Source organism: Pseudophryne corroboree, chromosome 3 (genome assembly GCF_028390025.1).
Source record: "Pseudophryne corroboree isolate aPseCor3 chromosome 3, aPseCor3.hap2, whole genome shotgun sequence".
Lineage (NCBI taxonomy): Eukaryota > Metazoa > Chordata > Amphibia > Anura > Myobatrachidae > Pseudophryne > Pseudophryne corroboree.
In genome coordinates, this window is record NC_086446.1 from 754,891,655 (window position 1) to 754,908,431 (window position 16,777).

The 16,777-nt window shown below is 46.2% G+C and overlaps 1 protein-coding gene across 3 annotated transcripts in view; it reads left to right on the top strand.

The window, feature by feature from the left end:
- ARMH3 (armadillo like helical domain containing 3) overlaps nt 1-16,777 on the top strand; it is a 281,292-nt gene that overhangs the window by 36,244 nt on the left and 228,271 nt on the right. For all 3 annotated transcript variants that reach the window (XM_063962376.1, XM_063962377.1, XM_063962378.1), the window contains exons 7-10: nt 3,627-3,701; nt 15,332-15,418; nt 16,185-16,241; nt 16,350-16,393. In XM_063962376.1, coding sequence (XP_063818446.1) covers nt 3,627-3,701; nt 15,332-15,418; nt 16,185-16,241; nt 16,350-16,393 — 263 coding nt within the window. The remainder of the gene's footprint in view (nt 1-3,626; nt 3,702-15,331; nt 15,419-16,184; nt 16,242-16,349; nt 16,394-16,777) is intronic.

Sequence of the window (16,777 nt, forward strand, 5' to 3'; positions counted from 1 at the left end):
AGGTGTGTCCACAAGGTTGATTGTTATCTACTGGTTGATAACGGGCACTTCTTGATCAGTAGATCGTGGTGACGTCCAATAGCAGCCAATAAGATTCAGGACGATTCTTATTGGCTTGCTGCTCTAAAGCCACGGGTGGCTGAAGCCCCTGCTGTCCCTGTAGGTGGTCACGTGTGACAGCAATAGTCAATACGAATCAGGATGATTCTTAATTGGCTTAGGCCAGGCCCGGACAACCTGTGGCTCTCCAGCTGTTGTAAAACTACAAGTCCCATCATGCCTTGCCACAGTTTTGCTGTTAGGGAATGCTAAAACTGTGGCAGAGCATGCTGGGATGTGTAGTTTCACAACATCTGGAGAGCCACAGGTTGGCCAGGCCTGGCTTAGGTTGTCACATGTAACAGGCTCTGTAGAGTGGGGATGGCCAACCTGTGTCTCTTGAGAAGTATGCAGCTATTAACTGTTAAATGTGGCTCCCAGCTCGGAGCGGGGTTTGTGGCAGGAACAGATTGGGACCTACCGACATGGGCGAAAATTGTGCCAAAAATAGGATAAAACGCCCATGAGTTCGCCAAAACACGTATATCAGCAGCGAATTTGCCGATACACGTGCTTTTCGCCAGTGCCGGATTTTTCAACCAGTCAAAAAAAACGCACAGGTATTGAATAGGTCGAATGTAAATTTGACCTAAAAAACGGGCGAAAAGTGCATTTTTTTTTCGACTGGTCAAAAAAAAACGGCACAATTTGAATACACCTCTGTGAATTAATTTAAAATGGATCTGATTTGATTGGGAATGTTCCTACTCCCCTTGCCACAAGACCACGCCCCTTTTCATTTGCAAATGTCCCTACTTGGTAGATCGCACAATAGTCAAAAAGTTTGGCCACTGTAAAATAAATGGATGTGTCAAATATATGGATAGTAGAAGGTGACACCACATAGTTGTGTAACCACATATAGGTCACAGAGCTCAATGTAAATATGTGTATTTCTAAGCACAGATGTGTCCTCATACATCTATACTCAATACGTCACCCAGCACGAGATGCCGGGCGTGATCGAGCCGCCGGGTCCCGTGCAACTCTGCTAACGTCGGACATCTTAGTCCACAGTGCAATGTAATTAGGAGGTACCAGGAGACTCTGCTGAGTAATGACACTTGTATATTGTGTGTGACTGACTCTGTATATGATGCAGAACATAACTTGACATTGAAAACAGCTAAGTTAGTTGCTAAAGTGAGATGATCCTCTTACCCTGATGCTGTTTACCAACTGTTATACAAGTTCCGTTACCAAATAGGGTTTAGGATCACTGGGGGTCATTCCGAGTTGTTCGCTCGGTAAAATTCTTCGCATCGCAGCGTTTTTCCGCTTAGTGCGCATGCGCAATGTTCGCACTGCGACTGCGCCAAGTAAATTTGCTATGCAGTTAGGAATTTTACTCACGGCTTTTTCATCGTTCTGGTGATCGTAATGTGATTGACAGGAAGTGGGTGTTTCTGGGCGGAAACTGACCGTTTTATGGGAGTGTGTGAAAAAAACGCTACCGTTTCTGGGAAAAACGCGGGAGTGGCCGGAGAAACGGAGGAGTGTCTGGGCGAACGCTGGGTGTGTTTGTGACGTCAAACCAGGAACGACCAGCACTGAACTGATCGCAGATGCCGAGTAAGTTTGGAGCTACTCAGAAACTGCACAGAGAAGTCTTATCGCAATATTGCGAATCTTTCGTTCGCAATTTTAAGATGCTAAGATTCACTCCCAGTAGGCGGCGGCTTAGCGTGTGCAAAGCTGCTAAAAGCAGCTTGCGAGCGAACAACTCGGAATGAGGGCCACTAAACGGGGATATACACGGAGAGATCGATCCGTGTTTAAAATCTAAGCAATCTGACTAGATTGCTTAGATTTTAAGCGTGGATCTGCCGTGTGTATGCCCTCCTCAGCGATAGCGATGCGCGGCCCCTACTTGCAGGCTCAATCTAGCGGGTCGCTCACTTCACCGCTTTGTGAAGTGAGCGGCCCCCCGTCCGTCCGTCCCCTCGCTCAGCACATTGCGCTGTGCTGAGCGGGGGGAGAGATGTGTGCTGAGCGGTCTGTGTTAAGATCGCTCAGCACACCTCTCTCCCGTCAGTACCCGCCTTAAGTTCTGCATGTGCTCTCTTGAGGGGCAAACAAAAATTAGCTTGCTGCTGCAAGTCTTGTTACAGGATTTCTATGTTGACCAACAGAAGCACAACTGTACACCACACAACTTGAAGCAAAGGATGACCTGTAAGCACAGTTTACTTAATTTTAATATTGACAAAAACTTGTATCCTAAGGGCGCCATGAAAAAAATGCTGATACTTTTAGGGTGTCATGATTCAAGAAAGTTTGGGAACCACTGGTCTAGATTGTGATCAGTCTACAGGAAGATTATCTTCTGTGTGTGATCAGCCCTTGCAGGCTGGTACAATAGAACAAGAAAAACAAATACTCAGCGCCTGATCTTAAAAGCTGGCAGTCGTATATCCGTAACCGGACTACTGCTTCCTGGTAAAGGTTATTGCAAACACCTTTTTAAATAAAACAGAATAAAGAACATATACTGTAAACCGAAGTTGATCAGGAAGCGCTGTCCAGACAACTTAATCAATTTAGTACTTAAAATAATTATTTATACATACACACAACATATATATGGCCATATAACATGTAAATAAAATCAGTCTATAAAACAATTCAATTAAAGCGCAATTAATTACTTAGCAACCAACAGTGTTCTTTATATAAACTCTGTTCAGTGTTAGTAAGCCAATCAGTAATTTAAAAGTTAGTATGCATACACTCCTCCGGTGGTGATATTAATCATTCTTTCCCATTAGTTAGTGCATTAGTCCTCTATAGTCAGGATCTGAAGTATATTGATGAGGCAATCCACCTCTAATTTAAACACGGACTGGTTCTCCTACCTCCCTTTGATAGCAAAAATATGGGGGCTATACATACATGGAGTCCAATTCCTGATTCCTGGATTTTATCCACAGCGGACTTTGGGACACACAGGAGATATTCCCCGTTTCTCCTTGCTTAGCGCTGCTGTTAGAATTAGCACAATGTCCACAGCCAAGAAGAACCTTTCAGGAGAAGTTTTCAGCATCTAATAACGGAGTAGATATAAAACCACTTGACGCATTTCCCCGCCTCTCCAGCTCTGGATATTCAGCGGCTTCCTCAGACGTGTCTCATGGTACAATATAATGGTAGAAGGATAACAAGTTTTAGAAAGTCATTGACGAAATCCGCAGTAGGCTTTGGGGTCACGTGGGGTAATCCTTCAAATTACAGTTTGGCATAGTAGGCAGAGAAGACACTAGTTCAAAGGGTTGTGATGCTACCGGGTATCGAGCAAACATCTAGTTTCTTTCATACCTTATGTAAAGGCTAGGATCCTACGCACCTGGTAGTTGCTCAATAAAACTTTTGTTGCAACTTAACCTATGTGTGTATATATTGTGTTTGTGTGTGTATATATTGTGTGTGTGTGATATATATATATATATATATATATATGTGTGTGTGTATAAAAGAAAATTGTCATATTTGAACATTATTCGTGATTTTGTGGTCTTGCTTTGTTGCAGGTGACAGATAACATCAGCCAGAATACCATTTTGGAATATGTTATGATTAACAGCATATTTGAGGCGATCTTGCAGGTATTTCCATTTCTGTCTAGTGTACAAATAGATCAGTGTGTGTACATACAATAGAAAGTCTTTGGTGCTTTTTAAAAAATAAATATACAATGGGAATGTATTGGGAGGAGTTTGTAATCATTGCATTCACATTTCACTATATAAAGATCATTGTAAGGCTGTCAGGCTTTAAAGTGTTGTTATAATCATGATATTAGCGTTATACCGGCGCTTAACTGAAGGGAAACATATTGCACACCAACACTACTACAGATGGACTGCATTAATGCCACAAAAGTATGTAATTCATTTCATGCTGCAAACATCTGCTCTACATCTCATGCATATCACATAATTTGTATTTTTGAACTATAAAAAGTAATCTCCAGTCTAATCTCTACATTTCTCTCTTATGAAAGCTCTTGTATGCTTTTAAAGTTTTTGATGTAACGTCTTGCTTGTAATTGGTATTTCCTGTGTGGGGAAGTTGTTCAGTGAACGTGTGTGGATCATAGAGTCGACCAGACTTGGGTCGACAATAACTAAGTTGACACCTGAAATAGGTCAGCATTAGGTCGACGCGACAAAAGGTCGACGTGAGTTTTAAAAAAAATTGCCGTTTTCTTCATAGAGTGGCCGGGAAGCCCAATTAGTGCACCGTGTTTGCTTGCCATTCTTCGGGCAAGATGCCTCGCTACGCTCGCCACAGGTTACCGTTTCCAATCGTAGTCCTTGTGGATCATGAAGAATGAAAAAGTTTTAATTTTTTTTTTCAAAAGTGAAAAACTCATGTCGACCTAGTGTCCATGTTGACCTAGAAACCATGTTGACCTAATGCATGTCGACCAATAGTGGTCGACCTAGACTGTCGACCTAGAGACCGGATTCCCAGTCAAACATAGGGGCTAATTCAGATCTGATCGCAGCAGCAAATTTGTTAGCAGTTGGGCAAAACCATGTGCACTGCAGGTGGGGCAGATGTAACCTGTGCAGAGAGAGTTAGATTTGGGTGGTTTATTTTGTTTCTGTGCAGGGTAAATACTGGCTGCTTTATTTTTACACTGCAATTTAGATTTCAGTTTGAACACACCCCACCCAAATCTAACTCTCTCTGCACATGTTATATTTGCCCCACCTGCAGTGCAACATGGTTTTCCCCAACTGCTAACAAATTTGCTGCTGCTGTCAGATCTGAATTAGGCCCATAGTTTATTGTTGCATGCTGCCTGCTGTTTACTCAAACACAGTGCTAATTATCTACAGTACTTTGATTATTTGGCCATTTGTGGGCAGGTGTAGCCTGTCTTAAATAAATTTACTATATCTTTAGATTAGTGAGGTGTAACCTTGTTGTAAAGGACAAAGTGTGATTTCTGAACAGTAAAGGGGGGTACACACAGAGAGATCAGTGCTTAAAATCTAAGCAAGCTGACTAGATTGCTCAGATTTTAAGCATGGCTCTCTCGTGTGTATGCCCTCCAGCGATGGCGATGCGCCGCCCCGCGCGTCGCTTTTGCCGGTTGATAGAATGGCCTGCATGCATGCACAATCTAGCTCATCACTCATGAAATGAGCGCTCCCGCCTCCCTCCCTCTTGCTCAGCACACATCGCGCTGTGCTGAATGGGGGGAGAGATGTGTGCTGAGTGGTCTGTGACAGATCGCTCAGCACACATCTCTCCTATGTGTACTGTCCTTAAAAATTTTTTATTAAATAAATAAAAATAATAATAATAATTTACCAAACATTGAACAACATCACAACACAGGTAATTTCAAATTTAGACTTGACTTTTTTTTTTTGGCCTGTCTGAACATGGCTAGAAATAACAGATGCACAAACAAAACTTTTTTAAAGCTATGTGTGCAAATGCTAAGAGCTTAGGAGACAAATATCCAGAGCTAATTGCGATCGCGGCAAGGGATGATCTAGATATTGTGGCTATTACAGAGTCATGGTGCAATGAGAATCATGACTGGGATGAAACTATACCAGAATCCAATTTATTTAGGAAGGACAGAGTGGGAAGAATCTGAGGAGAGTAGCAACGTATGTGGGGAAAAAAAGCATAAATGCTACTTTTATATCTGATATTGAAGAAAAATTGAGGCACTTTGGATGACCATAGAAACCGGGAGAAGGACACTATTCGCACTCTCACTGGGGTTATCTATAGATCACTAGGCCAGGGGCAGAATTTGGACAGAAACTTATTGCTGGATATCACTAAAATGGCTTTAAAGGGAGAGGTCATAATCATGGGAGATTATTTACTTGATGTAAATTGGGAGTTCAACTTTTAGTGGCAAATTTCTAAATTCCTTATAGGGAGCATCTCTCAAGCAATTGGTGAGGGAGCCCACTCGCAAAAATGCAATATTAGATTTAATTCTCACAAATGGTGACAGGATATCAGATGTGTATGTGGGAGAGAACCTAAGATCCAGTGATCATCAAGCAGTATGGTTTAGTATAAAGACAGGGTAAAACTTAAAATACTAATGACAAAGAGGTGCCAGATGGAAAGAGGCTAAAAAGGTAATCATATGTGCAAAGGCAGAAGCTAAGGAGAAAATGGCCCAGTCAGTAGATAAAAGTATATAAGTAAAAAGAGAACATCAAATGGAGAAATAATAAGACCTAAGACAGAGAGTGAGAGTTTGGCGGAGGGAGACAAGGCAATACCAGATCATCTAAATAATTTTGCTCAGTATTCGCTACAGAAGGCGAGGGGAAGGGGCCACAGTTAAGTTGCAAGGACATTTATAGAAATAAAATAGATGAAAGTACATTTACGGAGGAGAAGGTTCTAACAGAACTCTCAAAACTGAAAGTTGATAAAACAATGAGGCCAGATGGGATACATCCAATGATACTAAAACAGCTTGAAGGGGGCTGGTAGCACCATTAACAGAATTACTCAACCAGTCACTAGATACAGGAGCAATTCCAGGGGACTGGAAAAGAGAGCAAATGTAGTACCACTGCACAAAAGTGGAAGCAAGGAAGTAGCAAGTAACTACAGACCAATTAGCCTTATATTAGTAATAGGGAAAGTAATGGTAACACTATAAAAAGAAAGAGTAGTGGAATATATTAAATCAGACAACTTACAGGTTCCTAAACAGTATGTAGTTAATGGGGGGAGATCATGCCAAACAGATCTTATATACTTTTTTGACTTTGTGACTAACATAATAGATCAAGGGTAGGCTGTAGATGTAGCATATGTAGACTTTAGTAAGGCTTGTGACACTGCCCTACATTGCAGATTGCAAAATAAACTCAAGCGTGGGATTGGATAATAAAACGGTTAAATGTATAAGAACCTGATTGCAGGATAGGAACCAGAGAGCTGTAGTAAATGGAGTGCAATCTATGGAGGGAAATGTTACCAGTGCAGTACCCCAGGGATCTGTAATTGGACCAGTGTTCTTTAATATCTTTATTGGTGATATTTCAAATGGTATTGAAGATAAAGTATGCCTTTTTGCAGATGACACAAAGATATGCAACAGGGTAGACACACAGGAGGGTTAAACAAATGATTGGTGACCTAGGTAGACTTGAGAAATGGTCAAGAGTGTGGCAATTACAGTATAATGCCAAAAAAATGCAAAATCATGCACTTGGGTCTCAAAAACCCAAAGACTAAATATAGTGTTAATAGCACTATACTGGTAACTACTGAGGAGGAAAGGGATCTAGGAGTCACTATTTCAGGTGACTTAAAGGCCGGTAAGCAATGTAAAAAAGCAATAGGGGTAATTCCAAGTTGATCGCAGCAGGATTTTTGTTAGCAATTGGGCAAAACCATGTGCACTGCAGGGGAGGCAGATATAACATGTGCAGAGAGAGTTACAGACTTGAATTTTCCCCAACATTGTTGAACAGAGGGATTTGCGTTACGGAGGTGTCGCAGCGGTGGCTGCTTTGTGGTTACTGTGTAAGGTGGTTGCCTCACTATTTCCCCTTGGGATTCTCTGCTCTACAGCGGAGCGGTTTGAAGTATGGTCATTAAATCCTCTGATGCAGGCTGAGCGTGCCACGTGACCAGGAGACCATTGGTGACGTCCCAGCTTTACAGACCATCTGGCACATGCCGTTAATTGCGTTAGCTTTGGGTTTGTAGATCAGAACAAGATAAATCCATCTCCCATTAAATGAGAATCAATTAGTACGGCTTCTGAAAACTGAAATCCATCCCTGCTTACGTTATGTGTATTTTGTGTAATAAAAAAAGACAGAATATGGGCCGCATTTACTAAACGCACAGAATGTGCGCCGCAGATTGCTTAGGTTTTGGCTGGATGGTCTGCCCGGTGTACACCCCACAATGCCCGCACACGTGCCGCTCTCAGGAGACGTGTCCGCAGCCTAAGTGCCAATCTCTGACCAATTCAGGGATCATTTCTCAGTGCACCTAGCAATCTCCTTTTCCACAGAAAGGCAACATGCTCATGTAACATTACAGGATGAGCCCCAAATTCTGCTAGATCGGTTCCATATGCAGACTGGTAGTCCCAAGCCCCCATCTTCACTGTAAGGAGCCAGGATGTCCAGCACTTTGCTTCATTTCAGTAGCCTCAAAAGGAAATCTTGTTTCTGCCCTGCTCTGCAAAGCAGGGCACAGCGGTGGGCCCACTGCGTACTTTACAAGCCCAGTCTTAGGCAAACGTATGACTTCCCTAGGAATCTGCACTCTTTAAGAGTTTTTCTCTGACGTCCTAAGTGGATGCTGGGACTCCGTAAGGACCATGGGGAATAGCGGCTCCGCTGGAGACTGGGCACAACTAAAGAAAGCTTTAGGACTACCTGGTGTGCACTGGCTCCTCCCTCTATGACCCTCCTCCAGACCTCAGTTAGAATCTTGTGCCCGGCTGAGCTGGATGCACACTAGGGGCTCTCCTGAGCTCCTAGAAAAAGAAAGTTTATTTTAGGTTTTTTATTTTCAGTGAGCTTCTGCTGGCAACAGGCTCACTGCTACGAGGGACTAAGGGGAGAGAAGCAAACCTACCTGCTTGCAGCTAGCTTGAGCTTCTAGGCTACTGGACACCATTAGCTCCAGAGGGATCGAACACAGGGCCCGACCTCGATCGTCCGGTCCCGGAGCCGCGCCGCCGTCCCCCTTACAGAGCCAGAAGCAAGAAGACAGTCCTGGAAATCGGCGGCAGAAGACTTCGGTCTTCATCAAGGTAGCGCACAGCACTGCAGCTGTGCGCCATTGCTTCCCATGCACACCTCACACTCCGGTCACTGATGGGTGCAGGGCGCTGGGGGGGGGGCGCCCTGGGCAGCAATATGAAGTACCTTGGCTGGCAAAACTACACATAATATAGTCAGAGACTATATATGTGTAAAATCCCCTGCCAGATATACCTACAAAAAAGCGGGAGAAGTCCGCCGAAAAAGGGGCGGGACTATCTCCCTCAGCACACTGGCGCCATTTTCCCTCACAGCTCCGCTGGAAGGATCGCTCCCAGGCTCTCCCCTGCAGTTTCCAGACAACATAGGGTAAAAAAGAGAGGGGGGGCATTAAATTTAGGCGCAATATTGTGTATACAAGCAGCTATTGGGAAAATCACTCAGTTACAGTGTTAATCCCTGTGTTATATAGCGCTCTGGTGTGTGCTGGCATACTCTCTCTCTCTGTCTTCCCAAAGGGCTTTGTGGGGTCCTGTCCTCAGTCAGAGCATTCCCTGTGAGTGTGCGGTGTGTCGGTACGGCTGTGTCGACATGTTTGATGAGGAGGCTTATGTGGAGGCGGAGCAGTTGCCGATAAATGTGATGTCACCCCCTGCGGGGCCGACACCAGAGTGGATGGACTTGTGGAAGGAATTACGTGAAAGTGTCAACTCCTTACATAAAAGGTTTGACGACATAGCAGATGTGGGACAGCCGGCTTCTCAGCTCGTGCCTGCCCAACTGTCTCAAAAGCCATCAGGGGCTCTAAAACGCCCGCTACCTCAGATGGCAGACACAGATGTCGACACGGATACTGAATCCAGTGTCGACGACGATGAGACTAATGTAACTTCCAATAGGGCCACACGTTACATGATTGAGGCAATGAAAAATGTGTTGCACATTTCTGATGTTACCCCAGGTACCACAAAAAAGGGTATTATGTTTGGGGAGAAAAAACTACCAGTGGTTTTTCCCCCATCTGAGGAATTAAATGAAGTGTGTGAAGAAGCGTGGGCTTCCCCCGATAAGAAACTGGTAATTTCTAAAAGGTTACTAATGGCGTACCCTTTCCCGCCAGAGGATAGGTCACGTTGGGAAACATCCCCTAGGGTGGATAAAGCGCTCACACGCCTGTCAAAGAAGGTGGCACTACCGTCTCCGGATACGGCCGCCCTAAAGGAGCCTGCTGATAGGAAGCAGGAGGCTATCCTGAAGTCTGTATATACACACACAGGTATTATACTGAGACCGGCTATTGCTTCAGCATGGATGTGCAGTGCTGCAGCTGCGTGGTCAGATTCCCTGTCAGAAAATATTGATACCCTAGACAGGGACACTATATTGCTAACCGTAGAGCATATAAAAGACGCAGTCTTATACATGAGAGAGATGCACAGAGGGATATTTGCCGGCTGGCATCTAAAATAAGTGCAATGTCCATTTCTGCCAGGAGAGGATTATGGACTCGGCAGTGGACAGGTGATGCAGATTCTAAAAGGCACATGGAAGTTTTGCCTTATAAAGGTGAGGAGTTGTTTGGGGATGGTCTCTCGGACCTCGTTTCCACAGCCACAGCTGGGAAGTCAGCATTTTTACCCCATGTTCCCTCACAGCCAAAGAAAGCACCGTATTATCAGGTACAGTCCTTTCGGCCCCAGAAAGGCAAGCGGGTTAAAGGCGCGTCCTTTCTGCCCAGAGGCAGAGGTAGAGGGAAAAAGCTGCAGCATACAGCCAGTTCCCAGCAGCAAAAGTCCTCCCCCGCTTCCTCCAAGTCCACCGCATGACGCTGGGGCTCCACAGGCGGAGCCAGGTATGGTGGGGGCCCGTCTCAAAAACTTCAGCAATCAGTGGGCTTGCTTACGGGTGGATCCCTGGATCCTTCAAGTGGTATCTCAGGGGTACAAGCTGGAATTCGAGACGTCTCCCCCCCGCCGTTTCCTCAAATCTGCCTTGCCAACAACTCCCTCAGGCAGGGAGGCAGTGCTAGAGGAAATTCACAAGCTGTATTCCCAGCAGGTGATAGTCAAGGTGCCCCTCCTTCAACAAGGACGGGGTTACTATTCCACAATGTTTGTGGTACCGAAACCGGACGGTTCGGTGAGACCCATTTTAAATTTGAAATCCTTGAACACTTATATAAAAAAATTCAAGTTCAAGATGGAATCGCTCAGGGCGGTTATTTCAAGCCTGGACGAGGGGGATTACATGGTATCACTGGACATCAAGGATGCTTACCTGCATGTCCCCATTTACCATCCTCACCAGGCGTACCTCAGATTTGTGGTACAGGATTGTCATTACCAATTCCAGACGTTGCCGTTTGGTCTGTCCACGGCACCGAGGGTTTTTACCAAGGTAATGGCCGAAATGATGATACTCCTTCGAAAAAAGGGAGTTTTAATTATCCCGTACTTGGACGATCTCCTGATAAAGGCGAGGTCCAGGGAGCAGTTGTTGGTCGGGGTAGCACTATCTCGGGAGGTGCTACAACAGCACGGTTGGATTCTAAATATTCCAAAGTCACAGCTGGTCCCTACGACACGTCTAGTGTTCCTGGGGATGGTTCTGGACACAGAACAGAAAAAAGTGTTTCTCCCGGAGGTGAAAGCCAAGGAGCGGTCATCTCTAGTCAGAGGCCTCCTGAAACCAAAACAGGTGTCGGTGCATCACTGCACGCGAGTCCTGGGAAAAATGGTAGCTTCCTACGAAGCAATTCCATTCGGCAGGTTCCATGCAAGGACTTTTCAGTGGGACCTGTTGGACAAGTGGTCCGGATCGCATCTTCAGATGCATCGGCTGATAACCCTGTCTCCAAGGACCAGGGTGTCTCTGCTGTGGTGGCTGCAAAGTGCTCATCTTCAAGAGGGCCGCAGGTTCGGCATACAGGACTGGGTCCTGGTGACCACGGATGCCAGCCTTCGAGGCTGGGGGGCAGTCACACAGGGAAGAAACTTCCAAGGACTATGGTTGAGTCAGGAGACTTCCCTACACATAAATATTCTGGAACTGAGGGCCATTTACAATGCCCTAAGTCAGGCAAAACCCCTGCTTCAAAACCAGCCGGTACTGATCCAGTCAGACAACATCACGTCAGTCGCCCATGTAAACCGACAGGGCGGCACAAGAAGCAGGACGGCGATGGCAGAAGCCACAAGGATTCTCCGATGGGCGGAAAATCACGTGTTAGCACTGTCAGCAGTGTTCATTCCGGGAGTGGACAACTGGGAAGCAGACTTCCTCAGCAGGCACGACCTCCACCCGGGAGAGTGGGGACTTCATCCAGAAGTCTTCCAACTGATTGTAAACCGTTGGGAAAGGCCACAGGTGGACATGAGGGCGTCCCGCCTCAACAAAAAGCTAGAAAGATATTGCGCCAGGTCGAGAGACCCTCAGGCGATAGCTGTGGACGCTCTAGTGACACCGTGGGTGTACCGGTCGGTTTATGTGTTCCCTCCTCTTCCTCTCATACCCAAGGTACTGAGGATAATAAGGAGAAGAGGAGTAAGAACTATACTCATTGTTCCGGATTGGCCAAGAAGAGCTTGGTATCCGGAACTTCAAGAAATGATCTCAGAGGACCCATGGCCTCTGCCGCTCAGACAGGACCTGCTGCAGCAGGGGCCCTGTCTGTTCCAAGACTTACCGCGGCTGCGTTGACGGCATGGCGGTTGAACACCGGATCCTGAAGGAAAAGGGCATTCCGGAGGAAGTCATTCCTACGCTGATTAAAGCTAGGAAAGAAGTGACCGCAAACCATTATCACCGCATTTGGCGAAAATATGTTGCGTGGTGTGAGGCCAGGAAGGCCCCAACGGAGGAATTTCAGCTGGGCCGTTTTCTGCACTTTCTACAGTCAGGGGTGACTATGGGCCTAAAATTGAGTTCCATTAAGGTCCAGATTTCGGCTCTATCGATTTTCTTCCAGAGAGAACTGGCTTCACTACCTGAAGTTCAGACTTTTGTTAAGGGAGTGCTGCATATTCAGCCCCCTTTTGTGCCTCCAGTGGCACCTTGGGATCTCAACGTGGTGTTGGATTTCCTAAAGTCACATTGGTTTGAGCCACTTAAAACCGTGGAATTAAAATATCTCACGTGGAAAGTGGTCATGCTGTTGGCCTTGGCTTCGGCCAGGCGTGTGTCAGAATTGGCGGCTTTGTCATGTAGAAGCCCTTATCTGATTTTCCATATGGATAGGGCAGAATTGAGGACTCGTCCCCAGTTTCTCCCTAAGGTGGTCTCAGCCTTTCATTTGAACCAACCTATCGTGGTGCCTGCGGCTACTAAAGACTTGGAGGCTTCCAAGTTGTTGGACGTAGTCAGGGCCCTGAAAATTTATGTTTCCAGGACGGCTAGTGTCAGGAAAACTGACTCGCTATTTATCCTGTATGCACCCAACAAGCTGGGTGCTCCTGCTTCAAAGTAGACTATTGCTCGCTGGATCTGTAGTACGATTCAGCTTGCACATTCTGCGGCTGGACTGCCGCATCCTAAATCAGTGAAAGCCCATTCCACGAGGAAGGTGGGCTCTTCTTGGGCGGCTGCCCGAGGGGTCTCGGCTTTACAACTTTGCCGAGCAGCTACGTGGTCGGGGTCAAACACATTTGCTAAATTCTACAAGTTTGACACCCTGGCTGAGGAGGACCTAGAGTTTGCCCATTCGGTGCTGCAGAGTCATCCGCACTCTCCCGCCCGTTTGGGAGCTTTGGTATAATCCCCATGGTCCTTACGGAGTCCCAGCATCCACTTAGGACGTCAGAGAAAATAAGATTTTACTCACCGGTAAATCTATTTCTCGTAGTCCGTAGTGGATGCTGGGCGCCCATCCCAAGTGCGGATTGGCTGCAATACTTGTATATAGTTATTGTTTAACTAAAGGGTTATTGTTGAGCCATCTGTTGAGAGGCTCAGTTATTATTCATACTGTTAACTGGGTATAGTATCACGAGTTATACGGTGTGATTGGTGTGGCTGGTATGAGTCTTACCCGGGATTCAAAATCCTTCCTTATTGTGTCAGCTCTTCCGGGCACAGTATCCTAACTGAGGTCTGGAGGAGGGTCATAGAGGGAGGAGCCAGTGCACACCAGGTAGTCCTAAAGCTTTCTTTAGTTGTGCCCAGTCTCCTGCGGAGCCGGTATTCCCCATGGTCCTTATGGAGTCCCAGCATCCACTACGGACTACGAGAAATAGATTTACCGGTGAGTAAAATCTTATTTTTTTTTTAGTAATGCTGGATTAATCAACACCTCTCCCTTCTCTATAGAAGTACTATGATCAGGGCCCTTACCTGTGGCCACCACTGTTTGCTGTGCCTAGGAGGTTCCTGGTGCTGTCTTACAGCTGGGACTACAGCTGATCACCTTTAGCACTGTCCAGGCCCCACCATTGCTGGCTCCTGACTAATACGCGAGGCTACGGCTGGTCACCTTCGTCACTCTTGAGGCTTCTCCAGGACAGGGAGAAATCTATTACATTGCTATCAGTGGAAGGTAGATTGTGACTGGAGGAGTCTCCTTGTCTGGAAGAGTTCCCCGTTGTATGACTATGCGAAGAGCCTGCAACGTACATCGGAGTATTCTTATATGTGGGGGAAGGGGGTTCTATTTAGGCCACGATCAATATGGAATCCTACTTTAACCAGATTGGAAACATTGGGTACATTTATACACACAGGAAATGAGCGGTTTGGTCTCATTGTTATTGATCAGCTGTCTCCAGATCAGCCATGTCTGGCAGCCATCACTATAGAGCCCCCTGTATTATCACTGCAGTACGGAAGAGGCGTTCCAGCAACGTGTAATCAGGACTGGTTTCCAGACAAGGCTGAGCTTTAAGGGCTCCATACACTACAGCGACATGTCGGATGCTATTTCCCTTGAACTGCCCGGCAGCTTCCCGGGCGGCAGGATCCCATAGGATACATCGTATGCGGTCCTTATGCACACAATGTATCATATGCGATCCCAGCCATGCCTGCGGGATCCGACATATCACGAGTGCAGCACTAACGACCTAGGGGCGCCGATCCGATGCTCACCGGAATGCGGATCGGATGTAAAACACTTTTCATCCGATTTATCGGCCCGAAAGGATGAAATCGGGTATTATCGTTCTAGTGTATGAGGCCCTTTAGACTGGTGTGCAGACAAGGCTGAGCTTCGAGGTGGGGTAGGAGGCTGGGTGGACATCTGTATCTGTATTTGATAATGACCGTTTGTATAACTTCCAGTTTAAACCGTGGATCTTCTTTATTTATACATCGCAGGGCTGGATGTAATTACAATCGCTATTCCCATTGTACAGTGTTGCTGTGGGATAACTCCCAGCTAGAATTTTCATAAGGGTCCTTTTCTACTACCAAAGCAGAGGCCGCACCTCGTGCCTCCCCCTGTGATATTTATTGTATTCCGTGGAAGCGCTTTCCTGTAACATAACATTATAATAATATTGTTATCGTCGTTCCAGATTCTGTCTAACCCCCCCAGCCGCAGGGAACACGGCTATGACTCCGTCGTGTTGCTTGCCCTACTGGTCAACTACAGGAAATTTGAGGTGAGTAGTTTTCTTATGCACTGAATGATGGCCAGACCTAAGATACTGTGCTGTGTAGAAGAGAAGGGAGGACACCATGTCTAAACGTCATATTGGGGAATGTTCTGAGTTCAAAGTGGCTGGTGGTAACCGATAGCAACAGCTATATAGGTGACGCCTGCCCTGGGTTAGGACGCTCCGCGGGAATCCTGGCTCACTGTCCAGCTGATTCCGAGTCACATGCTGCGATCGTGTTAGCGACTTTTGCTGTAGTCGCATAGATGGTGATATAAAGTGTAGCAAGTGAATGTTTAGAACAGAAGGGGGCGTCAGTGAGAGCGGCTTCTACCCCTGTAGGACTCATCTGCAATTTATTAAGATGAAGAAACAACAGAGCATTAGTGCCCAGCTGTCATTACAGGTTGTAGGTCGTGCAGCAACAACGCGCACCCTGCTGCCCCCTTCTGGCATAAAGAAAATGTAAGGAGGGTCAGCATTTCATCTTGGTCAGCCTGTTGCTATGCTGTATTAACTCAGCAGAGCGTTTCACTCTACAATTGCTGTGGGGGTCCAAGTGCCAGCTACGGACTGTCGGGGGATGCTGGGGCTTGTAACGTCACACCAGGCTGGAGAGGCACAGGTTGCCCGTCTGTGATGTACTCTTTGTGTCACCACGTTCTAGAACATCAATGTATATTACTACCTGTAAACAGACGTGTAACCAGGCTTACCCCAGCTACAGTAATGCATGGTCAGTGATCCGGTTTCATGTTTCCCTTCTCTCCAGTCTGTGAACCCGTACATTGTGAAGTTGTCTATTGTGGATGACGAGGGAACACTGAATGTGAGTGTGACATTATCTTCTCTCTTCTCCATTATCCCTTCTTCTTTGTGGCATGAATCCTGATTGATCTATAGTGACTTATTTTTGTTGTTCCTTTTCTCATTTTAGGGGATGGGACTGGTAATAGCCCGTGCGCTGTTTGAATACAACACGTATGTACACTGAAATACGTCGGCTTGTGTGTGTTTTGTGCTGTTCAGTGCATTAGATAGTGTATTGACTTTATCTACAGAGTCAACCCGTCCCGTCTGTCTGCTTGCCCTGCTCAGCGGACCTGCTGGTAAGGGGACGGCGACTAGCAACCAGTAACAGACTTATACCCCTTTCACACCGCACAAATAACCCAGTATATTGCCGGGTCCAGCAGGTCGAGGTGTGAAAGGGGTCAATTCCAAATTCCCAGGTCACCTGACCCGGTATTTCAAACTGGGAACAAAGCAGGGTTATTACCGGGTCAGGTACGGTGTGAACAGGTTACGGGGTCATTGCGTTGCGGGACCTGTTCACACTGTGGAGGAGTCGGCGTGGAGATGATC